Source organism: Telmatherina bonti (assembly GCF_933228915.1).
Source record: "Telmatherina bonti genome assembly, chromosome: 17".
Lineage (NCBI taxonomy): Eukaryota > Metazoa > Chordata > Actinopteri > Atheriniformes > Telmatherinidae > Telmatherina > Telmatherina bonti.
In genome coordinates this window covers 14,922,510-14,943,601 of record NC_136615.1, presented here as the reverse complement: position 1 = coordinate 14,943,601, position 21,092 = coordinate 14,922,510, and the positions used below count along the sequence as shown (strand labels likewise).

The 21,092-nt window shown below is 37.9% G+C and overlaps 2 protein-coding genes across 6 annotated transcripts; one reads left to right on the top strand and one right to left on the bottom strand.

Annotated features, from left to right (window-relative positions):
• Nucleotides 1-520: 520 nt before the first annotated feature.
• Nucleotides 521-13,405, bottom strand: st8sia5 (ST8 alpha-N-acetyl-neuraminide alpha-2,8-sialyltransferase 5; the record flags this gene model as incomplete). Of its 5 annotated transcripts, none has more annotated exons than XM_079256689.1 (9): nucleotides 521-983; nucleotides 1,073-1,165; nucleotides 2,367-2,479; nucleotides 2,583-2,727; nucleotides 3,183-3,344; nucleotides 5,011-5,103; nucleotides 8,734-8,829; nucleotides 9,150-9,257; nucleotides 13,260-13,405. In XM_079256689.1, the coding sequence occupies 9 exons, from the start codon at nucleotides 13,403-13,405 to the stop codon at nucleotides 521-523; spliced, it is 1,419 nt and encodes a 472-aa protein (XP_079112815.1). The 5 variants fall into 5 exon arrangements, with proteins under 5 accessions (XP_079112815.1, XP_079112816.1, XP_079112817.1 ...); XM_079256690.1 differs by having other exon boundaries at nucleotides 3,183-3,269; XM_079256691.1 differs by lacking the exon at nucleotides 8,734-8,829.
• Nucleotides 13,406-15,514: 2,109 nt separating this feature from the next.
• On the top strand, nucleotides 15,515-19,990 carry rpl37 (ribosomal protein L37). Its single transcript, XM_079256705.1, has 4 exons — nucleotides 15,515-15,557; nucleotides 16,282-16,417; nucleotides 17,103-17,187; nucleotides 19,879-19,990. Exons 1-4 carry the CDS (start codon nucleotides 15,555-15,557, stop codon nucleotides 19,946-19,948), a joined length of 294 nt encoding a protein of 97 aa, XP_079112831.1. The 5' UTR covers nucleotides 15,515-15,554; the 3' UTR covers nucleotides 19,949-19,990.
• Nucleotides 19,991-21,092: the final 1,102 nt, after the last annotated feature.

The window sequence follows — 21,092 nt, the reverse complement described above, 5'->3', positions numbered from 1 at the left end:
ATAGTTTACAAAAGTAGACAATTAAATGTTGCAGTTATAACTTTTTTTTTTTTTTTTTTTTTTTTTTTTTGCCTTTTTCCCCCTATCTATATTAGCTTGATACCAAGGTTTAGGCTTTGTTTTACACAAACATTAAAAGCTGCCACACCAACAGTGTCTGAGAAAAAGAGAGAGAGAAAAGAGAGGATAATGCAGGGGTGAAGACACCCTCTGCAGCCCCATTTCAGATTAAATATCAGTGCAGTTGAGTAGAAAAGAACACCTCTGTACAGCAGAGCAACTAGAAAACTTCACAGAAACAACACCACTATGAAGACCACTTGTCACGTTAAAAACAAGCATCCTATGGTCATAAGTCAGAGGTAACCATAGTGACATGACAGCAGTAAGGTTGCATTCAAAACCCAAATATCTTCAAGTGAGCAATATTCATCTTGTAAGCAAATTAATCAGAGTAAGTGTTTGCTCCTATTAACATAAATTTGAATAAAATTAACAATAAAACAAAAAGAAAGAAGAGTCATGTGCACTGCTCTGTGTGTACATGGATGATCCCACGCGTATGCATGTGGATAAAGTTGAAAATTTCATGGGGCATAGCATGAAACCCAGGCCGTGGCTTCACGTTGTCATAGTAGTGGTGAGTAATAAAGATGCCAGCAGGATTCATAGGAAATGCCCAGAAACCATAGAGATGGACCTCTTCACACAGCTCCAAGGCAGCGGTCACAAGCATCAGGCCGCTGCTGAGTCGTTTTGCCCGGACACCTTGCACCGCCCAGAAACGCTGCACATTGAGCAGGTACTGCGGGTGGAAGAAGAATACGCCTCTCTGGGAGTCAAAATCATCAAGCATGTACTTGACTCTAAAAGATACATCAGTGTTGCGGGTGTTATAGAAGGCAGGCAGCACCACTGACGAGTTCTCGTAATTTTGGAGGACTTCATAAAACGGTCGCCGCCATTTCTCCAGTTTTTGGAATCTGCAGGAAAAGTTGAATATATTACTAACACAAACAGAGAAGCACACCAGAAGAAGAAGCTTACAAAAGAGATGACAATTCAACAGTACTTCTCTGTAATAATGCTTGGATTTATTGTCACCAGATCTGTTTTAGTGCCAACATCTGCTGAGTATTTCTCATTAATGGGCGGTATGTTACATCTGCAAAAGAGACAAAAAGTGAGTCATTTAGAGTTTTAGCTAGTGGGTTCCGAATGTGAAGTTTAGGCTTACATGAGTGTATGGGTTTAAAATGGCCAACATCATTTGGGTTTAATAACTGAGTTAAACATGGCTAAATACAAGCAGTTCCAAAAAGGATTATGTTATGGATATAAGTTGGTATACAAATAAGTTTAAAGCCAAAATATGTTTTAACCAATGTTAAGCCAAATGTTTTAGCCAAAAGTGTTTTAAATGGAAAAAAAAGTGTAACTGTTTCATTCTTACTGAAAACGCTGGATTAAAGTTATTATGGCATGAATGTAAATACAAGGATTTTTTTTCAAAGCTTAACTAAGTTGTTTAACGCATAAACCTAATTCTTTGTGATGGTTTAAGCCAAACCAAAAACTGAGTGACGAAAAAAGTAAGCACCAAGTAAAATAAAGAGTACAAGGACAGGAAAAAAATTGAGAAAATTCCAGTGTTGTGTCAAAGTGAGTCCCCTGTTTTGGGATCCTGAGACATCTAAACCCCCTCTCTCCAGCTCCCTTTAAGAGAACATGTTGCCTCACTAAACATGGCAAAACATTTTGCACTGTTGCTATTTAATACTGCTGAGGTCTTGTGTCTGTCAGTGCCAAAAGGGTATCATGCACATATTTCCTACCCGCCTGAGACTTGACACACTGAAAATGAAAATTTTAACATTTTGAAATTCTGATATTCACTCATTCACATGAGTTAAATATTAACCTGATGAACTTGCAAGCTAGCGTTACCAAGTTAAATGTTAGCATAAGATGCTAATGTTAGCTGAATAGACATCAGTCCACATTTACCCAGCTTGAAATGAGAAGCTAGTTTATTAGCTTAGTTAGTTAGTTAGTTAGTTAGTTAGTTAGTTAGTTTCTTTCTTCACATAGTAAAATGTTACGGATTAAGTTTAGGGTTAGCGACAGTCTAATTACTCTAAGAGGAGAGAGTTTTCTGACAGTATAATGATGTGAACCTGCAAAAATTTGTTTAAAAGATTTTTTATGTGACTGTGTATTACAGGTGTTATTGATACAATACTAATGATAGCCTTCATTTCATTAGATATGCTTTTACAAATAGATGTCAGCTGATTTCCATCAACAAATTATGTTTGTAATCTTATACAGCCCAACATAAAAAAGACTGAAAGATTATCTTTTACCTGAACACAAAATCTGCCGAGTCAATTTCCTTTCCACATTTGCTATTTTTTATGATGCCACCATTTCCAATCACAGCACATTTCTTATACTGTGACTTAGAATATGGCATATCCTGCAATGAAAACGATCTTATAGGTTAAGAAACATCGAGCAAACAGATGAAAAAGACAGAAGCCAAAACAGAGCAGCCATTCTTCAAGAGGTGTTGAACTTACATCAGGGAACATCTTAAAGACCTCGGTGGTGATGGGAAGGATACCACTGGTGTCCACCTCATACCTCAGCTTGGTCCCTGCAGGGGTGTTCCTCTTGGTGGTGAACAGAAAGGATGGAGCATTGCAGCAGCGAGACAGAGACATCCTTTAGGAGAACAAAAAGTGATGCAAAGATCTTTAATCAAAGTATCCACATGAAAGTCATGATCAAAAGAGCTTTCCAAAGTTTATAGCTGACATTTTTTATTTCCTTGTTCTATGGGTGTTTGTGTAAAATTATTAGTCAAGTCAAACATAGTTTGTTTTTAAGTTTTATTAACTTTTTGTAATACTTTACTGAAACGAAACAAGCTCTGAAATGCTGGTTTTCTGGTTTGGTATCAGAGATAAAATACAGAGGTGATTATCTGTTAAAGTTATTATTTATGCAGACAATTAAAATGTATAATGTCAAAATTTGATATTTTTTTGTAAATTGTTAAAATTGTTTAAAACAATGTTTTTAATGTTGAAAACATTAAAAATCCAAATGCACTGAAGAACCAGTGATTTTTTTATGAGTCCTGATATTCTAACATATATTTCTTGAGCAGTGCTTACTTAAAGTTGCTGGTCTCCTCCTTGCTCTGCTCCCACTTACACACCTGCAGGTTGCGCCATCTCTCAAACAGATCTGAGGTTTTCACCCTGGCAGAAACGCAGAGAGACTTGTGGTATGAGGAACGATACTCATGTCCACGTATTTTCCGTTTAACCAAGTTTCTACAAGGGTGTAAATATAAAAAAAAGAATATGTTCAAAAAGAGATTACAAAAGACAAACAAGCAGGCAGAATAGCAGGGACTATGCTTGAGCGATGCCAGTGCACTGTAGACTGGCTCATCCAGCACGTCTGAATAAAGCTGATGTTTCCTATGAGATGATTGGCCTATGTGAATTGCTGGTGGAAGCTGGCTTGTGCCATTATTTTGCTTTCTGGCAGAATGACAGCAGCTGTTCCCTGCCACTACAAGAGTGACTCAAGGCTCTTCGTCCAGCATCCGAGTTTGAAAATAAAGTTTGACAGCCTGAGGGACGGGCACCAAAGGTCACTGGACAATGTTCATATTTACAGTGGATGAAACATACTGCTCAGATTGCCACCAGCGCAACTGGCTCATTAAGAAGTGTAATGAATCTTCTGCATGATCTAAAAGGTTATTTAGAGTGTGCTGTAATGAAAGTTATGACAAGAGGTGGGAGTAAACTCAGCTGGAAAGTGCTGGAAATAAAATCAATATCTTATTCTATTTACTTGATTTAGGGGCTTCTCTTTGTAAGTTTTACTTCAAGTTTCCTTCATCTTGATTTTTTGGACTTGCTTGCACAGCATGTTGTGGGGGACAAGCCACCTGATCTATTTATGGTGAAAAATAACAAATGCTCAATTTCTAAAGGGTCAATGAAATCAAAAGTTAGACGTGACATAAAAGTGACAGTTTAATGTCAGGACAGTAAAGTGAAATCATCACACAAATATGTGTATAATAAATAAATTCTCTGTCATCTGCATAACCACTGCATAACAACACATCTTTTGTTTCTTGGCCAATAAACTGGAACTTTTTAAACTTTGTCAAACAAATGGGATTAATAACTTTAGCACTGCATGAAATGCTAATCTAAAACAAAAACAAAACGGGGTTTAAAAGTACACACAATAATAGATTGTGTGAAATAACAACCTAAGTCTGTTGTGTGTTTTCCCATCGTAGTCATTGTGGATTCTGGGATGGCAAAGCGAGCCTGTAGACTGGTTCTGAAACTATGATCACAAACCTTTGTGTGGACATTCAGCAAGACAATCAAATAAGCACTGAAGTACATTTAATGAAACTTTGGGGGAAAACATGTGCTTGTGTTGCAAATTTGGATCACTCAAACTGCGGGATACAGAGATTTGCAGTTGGAGGATAGCTGTGATCACTGATCCTTTTTTTACAATTACAACTGTGGTGCCAGCCATCCTAAGCTATTTTTAAGAGTGTCTAATAAGTTTTACAGGCAAAATTATGAAGACGGAAGAGGACGAAAATGTAGATAGACTTTTGATTTAACGACTAAAGTCAGAGCAACACGTTTGTCTTATTAGTGTCATATGCTGAAGCTTATTGGTCAGACAATGTGCTTGTTTTTTCACCGGAGCTCGGAGCACTTTGAAATGTTCACTTTTACTCCAGTGGAAATAAATGGAGATTCTCTGCTTCTCCAGAATCTTAAAGGTTTTTTATTTTTCCAAGGAGCCACAGCTTAGAATTAAGGTGGTTCTCCAGATTTATTTCTTGGCTTCCTAAGAAATAATGATTGAATAAGGTGACAAATATTCTTCTTCTAAGTAAAGCTGTCCACCACAGGTGTTAGTGTTGTCATAAATATTTCTTGTACTCACATCGTCAAGACTTTGACATCCATGATTTCTTGTCTGAGCTCCCTGCATGCAGTGGAATTGTATTCAAATGAGCCATCATAATTTCCCAGATACCTGAAGGGATAAAGACAATCATCCTCTGCCTACTACAGCAACTAACACACAAGAGATCAACAGAATTTACAACAGACTGTTTCAATAATTTGTAGAATATAACTATGCATTTTTCACTGATAATAAAACAAAATAGATCAAATTGACTATAGTAAATGTCTATGGGTTGCATTTATGACATATTGGACCAAAAGTAGAGCACTGTGGGATGACACTGACAGAAGTGATGCAACTGATTCCAGGGCTCACAAACAGGAAAGGTATATTTTTGTTTACTGGACACTTGCACCAGATTCTATGACATCTTAGTCTAAACCAATAAATCAAACTCAGTGAAGAACTCTCATATTTTCAGCTGTTAATCTGATTATAATGAGAGCTTGCGTGGTGTAAATAGTGTTGGAAAGTTAAAGTGATTTTATAAACTCATTAAGGATAGAAACAGAATACAATTTTAAAAAAGAGAAAAGGCTGATTTCAGTGCATTTAGTTAAAACAATGGGTTAGATGGTTATAGTGTTTTGTCTGGTGGATATGAGCATGACTGTGTTCAAATTTTGTATTGGTATATACCGTAAATAAAACTCAGTTGTCCCAACTACAGTAACATGACTTTCTGTCTTAGAGCCTGATTCTATGATAATTTCAAATCAAAGTTTCAAAGTTTATTTCTATAGCACTTTTCATATGAAAGTAGCACAAATTGCTTTACAGAATAAAAAGCAAAGCTAAACCAAGGTTTAAAACAAAATGGTTCACTGTAAACAAATACACAAGTGGTCATGCAAACAAGTGATTGTAGCATGAAAGCAATAACAACAAAGATTTTAGGAATAAATTCTCATCCTCCGATAAATTTGTTTTAGACACATCAAACAATCACTCTGCTGACATGGTGTTTTATGTTATGTGTTTCTATTTGGAAAATTAGAACATTTTTAATGTAAAGTGCAACATGTATAACATGCAACATGTATAACCTGCACTGGTTTTTAAAAACATAAATAAATTCAATTTTTAAAATTTTTTTTAAAAAGTATCAAGCAGGTGTATTTTGACATTGTGTGTCATGCTCTTTTAGATTGTAAACAAAAGATGGACAATATAGCATTCATTCTAAAAATTTGCAGCATTTGGTTCTGTTTTGTTAATTTTTGGTTCTGAACTTATTTGGACATGATTGTTAAACTGGAATGTGTTTCAACAGAAACCTTTAGCGTGCTTTAAGACACACTGCACAGTAACAGGGAATCGGACTTGGTAAAACTTTCAGTTGATTAAATATTTTTTAATGGGAGTCTTATGGAGACAGTTTTGGAGCCAACAACCATTGTCTGACTTCCAAAGTGAAGCTTTTCAGTTTCTTCAGTTTCTTCTTTAATTTGGACAAGAACTGAGTAAATCTAGCACGTATGCAGTTTATATCTGTGCCTGGAGCAGAGGAGAAAATCTGGGACAAGCTGACATCAGCTTAGCAAAATGACAAAGAAAAAAACAATTGTTAAAAGCTTAGTTTTCAGAGTAGTTTGAAGCAGATGTTTTCATCCTGAAGTCTTTGAGTTACTGTCTGAACACGCTTTAAATAAATTTCTGATCATTTTACATTATTTGTATAGATCCCTTTCACATGTGTCAATTTCTTAGAAGTAACAAAAAGAAAAGGAAAAACATAAATTCTATCTGAATTTAGCATTTTATAAGTAAATATGACTTAAGTCTAAAATATCAGATTATTTTGAGAGTGATTAAAGTCAAATGTATCTTTGTAAAAGTGCTACAGAAATGTAGGCCTATTGAACCAAGCCAAACTAAAATAAGTAAATTCATCTGCAGACCTAATACTTTGTCATCATTTAGTTATATTTGCATACAGATTGGCTTTTTTCTTCTTCTTTAAAGTGATGTAACATTTGACACAAAATTTTCCATCTGTTTGCATGTAAATTCAGCAATGTGGCATGAGGAGCTGTAAAAAACAACTAAAACGTGCTCAATTTGAGAAATGTACATCTGGGTGTTTACAGTAGCCAAATAACCTCATTATCAAGAGTGCTGCTGTTTTTAACACAGATTGATCATTTTCCTGTTAGATTTGGCCAGAGGGGCCACAAAACTGACAGACTATTATTTGCCTGGCTGCAATTCTGGAAGTTTGTTGAATGTAAATTACAGTCTAAATCCTAGAGTGTCTTCTTTTCTGTTGTCACCATGTACAGCAAGCATTTTACAACTTTGACTGAAATTAGCTTTATCTGCAGCAGGAGTGCCCAAGGTGGGTTTTGGAAAGGCACTTTCCTTTGGCTTTTGAACGTTTTCTGCTGCTTGCAGCATACCTGAATTAGACTGATGGGTCAAACAGTATTAGGCAGTATCAGACAACACGCTGTTGAGGAGAGCCTTTTAATTTGAATCAGATGTGTTGGATCAGGGAGACTTCTAAAATTTGCCGGGCTTTCAGGTCTCTTGAGGACCCAGACTCCCCTGTTCTACAGTCATTTGTTAGCAAATACACCTCTTGTTCTACATCTGAGCCTTGAAAAGCTTTTCATATGTATAATGTTGTGAGGAACATGATGGACTTTGGCAGCAACCACAACATTTGTATATTAAAAGGAATGTTAATACTCGTCGGATATTACGTACAGTGCAATGTTTGAAAAATGGAAAAGAAAATTAAAACATATTACCTGGACCTGTGAAAGCAAATAAGGTGAGTCTTAAAAAAAATCACCCAAAGTGGCAATAAAAGAATGCAACAAGCAATAAATAGAAAGATGCATTAAAAGATCAAGATGCTAGGATGGGATGTTTAAAAAAGAAATGATGAAACTGGTTGTCTACATCCACCTGATGATGCAGTGTATTTCTGGAGTCATACTGAGCGGAGCTTATGTATCATATTTCACACACTGAATAGGGTGTTTCAGTTTTGTTTTAGCTAAGATGATGAAACCTTTGCAAGTGTTCTCTGTATAATTCTAAAAACAAGACAATAAAGAATCAATTTCATGAGATGAAATCCACCTCTTATGACATTTGTGTTAACTGTGCAATGCTGGTTCCAAACCAATCCAGCATTCCAGCATTTTTACCACAGATACTGACATCTGCTGCTCAATGAAATGAGGATTTGGAGATTTAGGGGGGAAAATCTGTCATGTTCCTGTTTTGTTTTTTGTTTTTTTATAAGAAGGAAATTAAAGTGGAGAAAGGGAGGGGGTAAATCCAGGTCGCAGAGAGAGACAATGCAGATGTGAGAAGGGGAGATAGGAGGAGCAGAGAAAAGTGTCCACATTATGTACATGGCATACACACAGAGCTGTGCAGAACACATGAGACACAGGCTGAGGAGGACAAGGCATTTTGAGATGGGTGCTGGATGGGATACAGAGGTACAAGGTGAAGCCAGTACATCAACAGGAGACCGTGGTTCAACCAGCTTCTGAAGAGGGGAGGGTGGGTTTGGGTTTCTGGGGTCGAGGTGGACGGGATCAGACAACATGCAAGAGCAAATCTGAAGTGCAACCACCACTGAAAAATATGAGAGTTTAATACCTTTCAACTAATGAAAAAAAAGAGGCATTCTTGGGTTTCTGTGGAAATACTAAAGATGCCTTCAAACTGGCCTACCTTTGAGAGCGTTTTTTTTTCTTCTTAATATCAGCTAGGCAGGGTGTGATTATTACGGAGATCTGTGAATCTGGCTGAAAATTCTGACGGAAACATCTGTCAACATGCAGACAGGTTAAGTTAGAGTTAAATGTGTGATGTTGACCTGTGACATCAGCACCCCTGATAACTTCCTGAAGCTGCATATTTTAAAACAAGTAAAGAAGAAAAATCTGAATGTGCTGCAACTTGTGTTCTTTCTACAGCATCTGAGGAGACTCATGATCATTCACCAGTCCGTGCATGCAGGACTGGGTCATCAATAGAATGACTTTGAAACTTGTGCTGTCTTTCATTCTATCTTTCTCTGTCCCACACCCACACATGCTCTCGCTTGACTCAGAGATGTTGTGTACTCAGTCACTCTGGAAAGGTACCTTTTCCTTCCATTTCTGGCAGGCTTCAGAGATCCATCATCGGAGAAATTAATGGGGCCGGTCCAATTTCCTGTCTCGTCCCCTTTGAGTCGGCTAAACTGTTGCGCACTAGTAAGAAAATCAGGCAGTTTATTTGGGATTTATTGTCCTCATCTCCACACAAAAGCCCATGCATTCATCTATGAATCTCAAAATTGCACATTCATATATACACACACATATATATAAAAGGGGGACCAGGTTTGATGCTCAAGAAAGCAAAGTGTGACACCAAACATGGCATAAAAAGAATCATTAGCAAAATATACAATAGTGTAAACAGTTCATTTATGCTCTTTTGAGCTGTTGCCACTATTATGTGTGATTCAGGCATTCACACTGTAATTTTGGCTTGCAGGGATGTTAGGCTTGTAAGTCAATGTATTTAAAGTCACTGTGATTTAGAAGAGAGACAATAATCAATGCCAATTTGCTCCAAATGTCTGAGATTTGCAAAAGTGCACAGGAGCCAAGATCAAGTTGCCAGTTTGGGCCGTCTTTTAAAGCTAGATGTCTCTAATGAAAAGGATTTACACAAAAGGGTCCATTTAGCCACTGTATCTCATATCATTCAACCTGGGAAAACAGTCTAACAACGCAACCATTTTAACGCAGATGGTATGGATGGAGCTGTCCAGTTTGGAGCCTAATTATTCACTAATTTATGCACTTTTCAAGAGAGCTGTCATCTGACTTTTTTAAACTTGCCATGCATATTAAGACAATTACATTCTATCCATCCAAACATGACTGAGTGTTCAACTTCTATTATCTGACTAACAATTATGCAAGTATTCATGTGTGACTCATTTCTGTGAGTGCTCTGTGGGCGTTGTGCTAATTTCAGCTGGGAGACTGAATCCAGAGAGACTCTCTACATGCATTTTGTGAGCAGGCATTCATCACAGGGGACTTGTGTCAATACTGATCTGCAGTCCCATTTAGCTTCTCTGAGTGCCTCTTCAACCTATCCATAACACTCTGCAAGCTGTGGCAGAAGTGAACACTGAAATCAGAGAAATGTTGGTGCCTGGGGTTTCAGGATGTAAAGGTAATCAAAACTAAATGATTTAATCATAGTCTCATGTGATTACTTGTGACTAGCAGATTAGTTTAATACTTTGAATAAGGAGAATATTGATATCCATTCCATCCGATTCCTGTAAGCGCTTCATCCTGTTCAGAAGTGCGGGGGTTGGAGCTATCCCAGCTGACCCTCAGCAAGACCATTTATCTCCTGCTGACTCAATTATGAGCACAGTTCGGACAGTAATCCAAGCATTAGTCGACAAACAAGCGCAGAGTTGTTCAGGATGATCTCATTCTACCCCGAGGCATACCAGGCAATGAGAGTGGAAGGGAGGAATAACTTTTATACTCCTCTATGACTGACATTTAATGTTATCTTTTCAGGGTTATCCAAATTCATCATTTCACTTTTGTATTGGCTTTCTTCACTGCATGCCAAGGTAGTGCTTGACAAGTTTACCAATTAATCACATCTATATCTACCTAAGTTTGATCAGGATGTCTTAGAGTGTAACACACTGGATGCCATTTAGATAGATTATTCAAAATGCAGGGTAACATTGTAGGATAAGTCATGATCTTTGCCTGATTCCAACCAGGCGGATCTGGTGCCTAAACCTGAGCAAAATGCAAAACTAGATTTAAGAGAGAATGACATCAGCTTAGACTGGGAACTATGGCATCCACTTAGATAAAACCCATTAGACTCATAAGCTCAACTGTAAACATTTTTGCATTTAGCCAGAGTTTTTTCTCTTTGATTCCAATTTCACTTAATTTATTGCTTTATGAACTAAAAAAAAATGCCAGAAAACTATCCAGAATCAGGAAGATACTCTACAGCCCACTAACATAATGCATCAAGAGGGTTCAGAAACATAGTCACATTAAATAATAGAAATGTCTAAACTGGATGATTAAATAAATAGCTGGTCCAAGCCTCTGAAATGCAGTACCAGCTTTCTTTGCTTTATGTCACTACATGGTGAATATAAACAGTTTGTAAATGACCATGTGAATTTTGTAAAAGTTTGTTCTCGCATGTTATATCAGCAAATTTAATGAATGATGATGGCAAAACAAATTAAGGTTTTAGTAGCAGCCTCAGATGGATGCACACTGGTCCCTTCCAACCTGCCACCTTTGCTGCTTCCTAACTGAAACTATTTTTATCTGTGACCCTTTTCAAATCAATTTCTGCTTCTTCCTTTGTAGAACTGTGTCACTCAACTGGGATCATAATGAGTTTCCTCCAGCTCTGCCATTTTACCATCCATCATTGTCCACAAACGGATGTCAGTGGCAGACAGAGAGCTGATTCATGTGATGCCATTACATGGATGCTCAACGGCCAGATTCATGGCCAATTTATCAAGTTCGACAATGTTCATGGCGTAAGTTAGGATTCAATGGTTGCTCACATTTAGAGGAGAGTCACTTTCCCTTTTAATCGTCTGAGAGCAATGTTCACACAAAGTGAGTTGCTCTAAGACGAACGAAGCATCTTAAATATATAGTTGGCATGTAAATGTCTCCTTTGCAGCATGTTAGATGTCCCATTTAAAACCTTTTTTTCTGTGAAACTCTCAAACATAGAAGCATATAAACACTTTGGTGTCGGGCTTGAGGTTGGCAAGAGAAGACACTGGGTGTGGTCAGACCCATGTGGACAACTTCTAACTCGCTGATTTTATTTTTTTTTTTACGCTATGGGAAATTCTACATGTTTATCTTCTCTTTTTTTTCTCTCCATTTTTCATTTATTTCACACACTCACATGCATGCACATTCATTTCATCGCTCCCTTTCAGTCTCTCCCTGTCTACCCCAATTGCTCTATGCAGACAAGCTGTAGTAAAATGGCTGCCGCTGAGCCCACGGGTTTCCGTTGTGTGGCTTGCCACCCCCCCCTCCCTCTCTCCTAAGCTGACTGAGCACTAGGAGTAAAGTCAGGGTACAGGCGGAGAGAGGTGTGTAAGTGCTGGGTCTGAATTCATGCATCTCTCTGCAGAAAACGGGATGCCATGAATCCACCCTGAGCACCATCAGACCAGCCTGGCGGGGTGGCAGGGGAGGGGTTAGTTGTGGGGGGGCTCTCAGACTGCAGCACATATATGTTTGCTTTTAAGGAAGCATATATGTGCTTTCTGTAAAATATCTGGACGTGCGGGAGGGGGGTGTTTTGAGGTCTTATTTTTTTCTTGGTAGATCGATACTTGTGATTTTGGCATCAGGTGTGTCTAACCACCTAAAAGCATCAAACATCCCAGCTTCTCAACATCTGCTCGTCTCACACTGAATCCTCATGAGTATCAAAGAAAGCAGCCTGCAAGCTAGTTAATAATGGATCATTGAAGGGGTTTAAAGTGGACTACCCAACAGGGCTCAGCTCATACAGGGAGGGAGTTGCAGAGCTATTATAGAACATGGCTCTGCAGTGGCCTGTATGAGCACTAAGTGGTGCCTAGAAATGATTTATTCAACAGGGACATATAAGAAATACACATCATCTTTAACATGTTGCTCTCTGCAGTCATCATCAGCTCCAGAAAGCTTTCATATTCACTATGATAAAAACTGATGCCCCTTCGAGATGTAGGCTATGACCAGTCAAAAAAGCTGAAACTGAAAATCAAATAAAGATCTTTGGGAAAAGAAAGGGAAAACATTACCATACACAGCTGTAGCACAGTGTATGGTATGAATCATGATGCTTAATTTTCAGAACATATCAAAAAAAGAAACCCAATGGAAACTGCTTCTATGCTTCTGGAGAAAAGATGGATGGTTAATTGTTATTGTTCTTTCAATTCACTAATGCTCGTTTTCCCTCCGCATCCCAACATGTAGTTCATCCAGACTACTCCAGTGTAAACTAGGTTTTTTTATTTAGCCTTTCATGAAAGAATCAATATCAAAGCAGTGATGACGGCATATACTACCGAGGGATGAATTTGATCCTTTTGGTTTGCACAAGTCTTATACACTGCAGGGCCCGAGCTACTATTTCCTCTTCTGTAAGGTGAAATAGTAAACACTTACCTCTTGATGTAGTTTTTTCCATAGAGAATCTGCTGCAAAAGTGTGACGAGTCCAAATGCGCAAATAAATATGAAACACAGTGATCTACTGCCGAGTATATCTTTACCCGACGATGGGTCGGCGTATGTCATCCTTCGGCGCAGCATCCAGGGCTGACGGTGACACCAGGTTAGGTGTCTCTTTCCGCAGCATTCAGGACCAAAATCACAGGTGCAGAGCTGCACATAGTCCTTTTACCTCTCTACGCTATTTTGAGACTCTGTAACCACAGCATAATCGGTGGTGGATGTTAAAACAATTTATCCAGTGATATATTTTGCCAACCATCAACGCCTCTACATACGTCCAATTCAAAACATTTATCTTGTAGCTTATACTCTTGCACGTTTCGCAAACGAGGAGGTGAAAAAGCATCAAATGTCTTGAAAGTGGGCTAATTATGTATTTCTACCGTGCCACTTGCTTCGGCGAGGTGCGGTGGCTCGGATGGATGCAAGCAGATTGCAGATTGCCCAAAATAGCGCGCTCCAAAAGCATCCAGATTTAAAATTAATCCCGAAATGTTAAATCAGAGAAAGCATTGCCGCTGAGCCTGATTTATCCTTCTTATTTTATCTCTTAGATTTGGTTACAGATTGGATCTGGCCAGGATAAATACACATCCCTTATGTCTCATCTCAAATCTGAGCAAAGCGACGTGACTGAAATGAAAAAATAAAAGAGGATGCGCCTTTTCTCAGCCTGGCAGCCGGGGGCGCGCCGTGTTTCTCTCATACGCTCCTTACTCAGCCAAAACCCAAGGTCACGCTTTGTTTTTCAAGGATGTACCTGCGCACCCACAGCATCTCCAATCAGACGGCTGAAAACTCTACACTACCTGCCACAAAACTGTGACATCATTTTAAATGAGACACTTCACACATGGTTGCAGCATGGCTGCTGATTTTGTTTGGAGGCTACAGTATGCGCGTGCACCCATGTGCTTTCATTTTAAAGCATTACTATTAGTAATCTCTAAGTTTGTGGTTGTTTACTGGAGGTCATTTCAAAAGATCATTCCTTTTGTACTCTGCATTTAAATCTTCTTTTCGCATTTGTTATGTTTTCATTTAAAGTTTTATTTTGCATGGAATGTTCAGCTTCAAACCACACCATTGGTTTAATCTAAATGTGGCTCCTTGCAAAAGTCCCTGATTTTGTGAGGTTGCTGCATAAGCATGAACTCTTAAGCAGATGTGCACATGCCAGTCTGCAATGTATGCAAGATCGTCTCTTTATTTTCACATTTTGCAATACAATTGCCTGAGTTTTGATGTGTTGTCTTCCTTTTTAGTTATAGCCTACCTAAATTTAGACTGGCTTGGAGTCATGCTGCGTGCAGAAAGTTTCAGAAATTTTGGGATGTGATGGGCTGGTGGGTGCAGGAGCCTGCTTGACCAATTTGATTAAAAACTGCAGCTGAACATCACAAAGAGAGAAGATGGTGGTTGAATTCAGGTTCTCCAGCCCCCTTTTACAAGTCATCTCCAGCCAAAATACAATTAGTCAGTCGAAATTGTATTTTGACAATAAGTCAGTCAACAAACACAAATGCTCAGGAAAGGTCAGAGCTCTATTTCTTCATTAAGTTGATGTCCTTCAACATCTGTAAACTACATATTGAGTTTTATTGCCATGGTGTCCTCCTCTATGGATTGCTGGAGAGGAAGCAACATTAATTAGACTGAAAGATACAGATCATTCCGACCAGCAGCCATAGCCTCCGGAAAAAGACCTCCTCAAGTTAATTATTATCTACTACAATGCTTTATTTCTCTTTGGAGATTAGCAAAGTATTTTTCATTTAATTTTTCATTTAGTTAACAAGATAGATGCTAGATGGTGGTCATAATGATGAAAAAGCTGTCTCTGTTGTTGGGATTGAATCTGACTAACATCAGTAGCTGAAAACCGGAACCTAAGATAGCTGCTGTCAATTGGTACCTGGTGCAATATTAACAGTTTTAAAAGCCAACAAATGATAATAAAGAAAGAAATAGAAAACAAGCAAAGTGAAAAACTAAAAGAAAACATTACAAACAAATGTACTATAAACTTAAAATTATTTTAAACAATTAAAAAAAATAATTCTTCAAAGTACGACTAATTGGATTATTTGGTTTTCATTTGTCATTTCATTTGCCGTTTACCGACGTTTTGCACCCATTTCTACGTTGCACAGGAAGCAGCACGGACATAATTTCATGCGACGCAAGTTCCTCTTCCGGTCTCTTTTCCTTTAGCCACCGGACTAATATGGTGAGAAGCAACGCTGGCGAAAAGAAATCTGTTAACATCTTTTTAATGTCACGTTTTTTTGGCAGATACCTTTCGTGTCTTGCATTTAGATGAAGATGTTTATATTTTCAATAAAGTATTTTTTTAGATGAACCTTCGGTTTTAGTACATTTGGAGTTGTTTCTGCTGCAGCTGCCCAGCATTTTGTTAGCCATACATACCGCTGTCGTGTAGTATTCAGAATGAGATTTGATTAACCGAAAGAAGACCATATATTTTTGGATTTTAATTATACCGAAACTACCTTTACATACCAACATCCGTTTAGGATACAAAGTTTTATCATAATGTGAAATTGGCTCATTCGCTTTTTCTGTATTGGTTAGCATACCTAGCTAGCAACTTGTAGTTAGTATGTTTTCATTAGCCAAGTGTAATCACTGTGCATGCATCTGTTAGCAAATGTCTTTTGGTTTTAAGCAATGAAACAGACCATTGTTTAAAGTAACGTGTTCAAGCAAGCGTTTAGCCATCTTTCTCGTCGTTGGATCCTTCACATCCAGTATTTAATGTTTGTTATATTTGCCGAGGTCTTGTCAATGATGTTTTCAAACACAAATGTCTGAACATATGACTTTATGTGATTCAGTCCATTTTTTACTGAGACAAGACTTTGGTAGTCATTTATCATGTCTGTGAAGGTACTTAGTGAGTTGTGACTAAATGCTGCATTTTATCCTCTCAGACGAAGGGGACATCATCTTTCGGTAAGCGTCGAAACAAGACGCACACCTTGTGCCGTCGTTGTGGGTCCAAGGCCTATCACCTGCAGAAGTCCACCTGTGGCAAGTGTGGCTACCCCCAGAAACGCAAGAGAAAGTGTAAGAAACCGTAGTGCCAATAGCAAAAAAAAAAAAAAAAAAAAAGGTCAAACTGTGTTGAATTAAGGCAGGACTGCCAAACTTTGATCTTGATGATCTATCATCCTGCAACTTCCTGATGCAACTTTTCTCTAACTCAACTAAATCAAGCAGCTGAATTCCCTCATTTGCATGCCATGCAGCTTTACAGAGACCTGGTAACTAAACATTCAAGTGTGATGAAGGAGATTTGTAGGACTGGACCGGGATGCATCTGATTTAAGGTGTAACCACTTAAAGCAGGGGTCTACAGTCCGCATGAGCTACCATCCTTCATGTTTTATAGATTCCCCTCTGACCCAAATCAGTGGCTAATTAACAGCTTGGTGCAGAAGATAAGTTGGAGAACCTTTTCATTTTAATAAAGTGTTGTGTACCAAGAAAACACTAAATCCTGCAGGATGGTAGCTCACAAGGACCAGAGTTGGAGACGCCTGACTAAAGTAAGCCAAACCATAGTCTCAGTCTTAAATTTTTATCAACCATCCAGATGTGATGCTTACCTATTGTAACACTCCCTTTAATCATACATTTTTATTCTTGGAGCAGTCTTGTTAGTTTTGATACTTGATATTAACAACTAAACATTGTTTAATTGATAAGAAATGCCAGGGCTGTGTTGATAAATGAAATCCTTGTTTTGCAGACAACTGGAGTGCAAAGGCCAAGAGGAGGAACACCACTGGGACTGGCCGTCTGAGACACCTGAAGGTTGTCTACCGCAGATTCAGGTGAGAGATAATGATAGTGTTAATTGGATGTAACACGACAAAGGTGCCAAATGTTTTGTTTAAATTCGTTATATGTAAATTTTCTTGGAGTTTAGAGGTGGATACTGCATCTGAAAAGGTTTATTAATACTCTAAGCAAAGGAAGATGATGCAGCTTTATGTAGGTTCTGCAATTCGCATTTGTCGTCCTTCACTGTACTGGTCTAATCTGCGCCTGCCTTAATATCGAACCAAAACACCATTATAGATTATAGTGTATAACTGTGGCTCAGACCCACCTCTTCTCTGATCTTCTGTTTTGTTTTTATCTCTTTTATCTGGGTGTTTTGGATAGGAATGAAACTCAAAATACGCAAGTACTCTTTCAGAGAAATAGTCCCTCTCCCAGACCTAAGACATGTCAGGCACACTTGTGCGACCAAGGAAAAAGATGGTTGCACTCAACAATTTCTCTGTCACACTCGAGAGTCCTGTTTAATATTTTAAGACTTTAGCATTAAGTTCAATTTAGTGAGTAAATGATTTGTGGATAGCATCAAATCTGACACAATTTTAGTGAATACACTTGTTTTATAAGCCATAACATAAAATTTGCTTGTGAGAATTCAAGCAGGATTCTTCTTGGACTTCTGCCTCATACTTTTTCTTCCTGAGTAAATAAAAGTTAACCAGCCTTTTTTTTTTTCTAACTTTTAGATGGTTTATTTGTGATAACTTGAATTGTTAGACCAAACAAGGCTTAGTTTATAGCAAAGCATTCAGTGTGTGCGTTTGTACAAACAGCACCTTTTCCAAAACCACAACCAAACAGTAGTATAAACCATTTGAAGGAAATGTTTACAAACAAAATGAAATGTCATTGCTGAGCTATTTTGACAGTGGATCTAGTTATGCAACACTTAATTTTATTGCCGGTTACTGAAAAAAACTAAACATGATGCTGTAAACTAAAAACCTGTGAGGTTTTCTCCCCTTTTTCCTCATGCTTCTTTATTTTGCCACAGAAATGTTTGCAGAGATTGTTGAATAGTCTGGTGTTTGGAAAATCATAGTTCTAGTTAAAACATGGGGAATGAAAGTTTATGGTTTTTATTACATGGTGACGTGTAGGTATTATCATTTTGTAGGTTTTCTTGGGGCATGGCATATAAATGCTATGATTTTATAAATAAAACAGGGCGCTCAGTTAGCAGCTTATGTTCAGTCCTGTGAAAACTTAGTGCTAAACTAGGGCTGGGCGATATGACATATATTCTTTGGAGGGTAGAAAATGTCTCGTTTCATATGAGGCTCTATCGTTTACACCACAGTTAGGTGCTTTATCGCAGTATTTTACGTCAAGAAGCGCTTTACGGCACGCACGCTGCAATGCATAAACATGGAGGAAGTTCACTAAAAGATGATCAGCCAACCCAAACTGATGAGTTTGTTTCTGTCGCATGGATGCAGTTTGGATATAAAAAGACCAAAAGTGGAACTGACAACAGGCTAGCTCACAGTCCCAACAACAGACTCGGACACAACTAGCTTTAAGCTTGGATTTTTTTTTTACACCTGGGCAAAGATCAGGACAAAGTATACGGAGCATCAACAAGCAAAAGCTGCATCAAGTGGTGGTGTAAGCGCTCATAATGAACTCCATAAGCACTGCAACAGGCATTTACTTGTGAAACGCCATACGACCATAGTTCCCGCAGGTGAAAGGAAATCACTGCTGCTGTTGCCAAGCACATCAGACAAGTAACTGATGACTAATATAAAATCACACAATTTTATATCGTTATGGAGGTATAAAATGAGCTGTATTGAGATATGAGATTTTCAGCCCTACGCTTACAATGATGGTGAAAATGAAAAGTTGAACTTGCTGTGAAATCAGAATTATTCTGAGGTCAGCGTTGTAAGATGGATGCAATGACTAAACTTTAGACATCTTTCTCTTGTGGTTTTTAATTGGTACATTTAGGTTTGTACACTGGAAGTTCATTTTAAAATAAGTTGATTTTATTTCATCTTGATAGTTTTACTCGTTAATCCAATTTGGTAACACAGACTGAGCTCAAACAGCAGGGGCATCTGCACTGAACCAGATGTCCTTAAACTGCTTCATCATCTTTGACTGTCAAGATTGCAGCAGGATAAAAGCCCTCTACTTCCAGAGAATGGTACCAGATCATTGTTTTGTTTATGCTCAGTGTTAAACTGGGATGCTAGAATGGAGTTGAATTCTTGATCTATAGAACTGCTTTTCCTGTTCAGGCAAGCCAATATTTCTGATCCTTAAAGGTCCATTTAAAGAGATCTGTTGTCGGAGATCATCTTCAGATAATCAGCTTTGTGCTACCTCTAAAAGATTTAATAAAATTATACAAACTTAAGTATCCTTAATGTCCCATCTTTTAGTTATGGCAGATTTCCTGTGTTGTTCTGTTTTAGTGTATGCAGAAGGAAAGTGTTTATGATTTTGGGGGGGGGGGGGGGGGGGGGGGGGGGGCTCTTAGCTGAGCTGTGGGTAGAGATCAATAGATCACTGACAGAAGTCAGATGTGTGGGATAAAGTAAAGCTTTTAGAATTTATTTCAAAATGTTTAGCCTCATTGTGAAGTAAGTCCCAAGTGATTTTTACATGGTTAACCAGGATTGTGTATATAAAAGAGAGAATATTTAACAGTGCTCTCGTGTTTTTTCCAGAAATGGTTTCCGTGAAGGCACCACCCCCAAACCCAGACGTGCTGCAGTGGCTGCCTCCAGCTCATCCTAAAAGACACATTTTTGGTTAAATAAATGTGATGTTAAAACCACAGCTTTGGTTTTTCTTGAATTTATTAGATTTGAGATTGTCAACAGATTCATTTATGCTTGCAAGAATGTCACCTTGGTTATCTGACCTACAAGTTTCCAGTACAATTGTTTTGTAGATCAAAATGAATTTAAAAAAAAAAAAAAAAAGCCTGGAATTTAAAAAAAAAATAAAAAACCTAATTGAGCTGCTTTGCAGTGACATGTACTCATAAATGTGCTTTTCTTTTCCTGTGCTGTATTCAATTTCTGCATTTTGGCCTTGTGAGACATCTTAACACATTAAGATCAAGTCTGCACAGAACAAACGTTGAGGTAATGTGTCTTTAATTCAGCCAGTAGTTATCCTGGCAGTGTTTATGGAAAGAGGCCCTAAACAAACCCAAACATAATGAAATGTTAATTGTTGGTAAGAAGGGGAAAAGTTAGTTGGTTTGTTCCATCTTATGCAAGAAAACTAAACATTTGTCATTTCTGAGGTGATTCATATCCAAGTTCCCGTTAGAAGTTACTGTGTTGTAAAACTTGGGGGGGGGCAAGGTGTTTGAGGATCATTAAGACTGTAAACACTTTATGTAGAAACTTTAGTTTATTCCGCTATCAGTGATGTGAAGCTGGGGATCTTTAACAGGACAGTAAAGACAGCTGAATTTTTTATAGACCTGAAATCAAGAGATTAAAAACTTAAAAATGCTGAAAGTTCATGAGAAGCAAGCCTCAGGTTGCTTAAAAATGACCCTGGGATCTTCTGAAACAATTGACTCATAAATTTCACTTTTAATTGTTGAATCAAGACTACAGAGAGTATCAGTGGTTTTGAATTGTGGTCTAGGTCTCTGTTCTTATAGTAGATTGACTACACCTTCTGTTTTTTTAAGGTTTGTTTTTTTTTTTTTTTTTTTTTTTTTATAAATTAAGGAACAAAAAAATCTTCCTCAATGAAAACTGATCAAAATCTAGTATTACAGACAAAAGGATTTACAAACTTTCCAGCACATCTTTAAATGTACAGATGGAACTGCTTAACTTGAAGCCAATACTTCAGAGTTCTTGTCATTGCAACACAGCATCATTCATATAAACATAAATATAGCAGAGCTCAGAAT

Bases quoted from the DNA above. Each gene is read 5' to 3' on its own strand.
- rpl37 (XM_079256705.1), top strand. The intron at 16,418-17,102 runs GTAAGAAACCGT...CTTGTTTTGCAG, and splicing joins CCAGAAACGCAAGAGAAAGT to ACAACTGGAGTGCAAAGGCC. The intron at 17,188-19,878 runs GTGAGAGATAAT...TGTTTTTTCCAG, and splicing joins GTTGTCTACCGCAGATTCAG to AAATGGTTTCCGTGAAGGCA.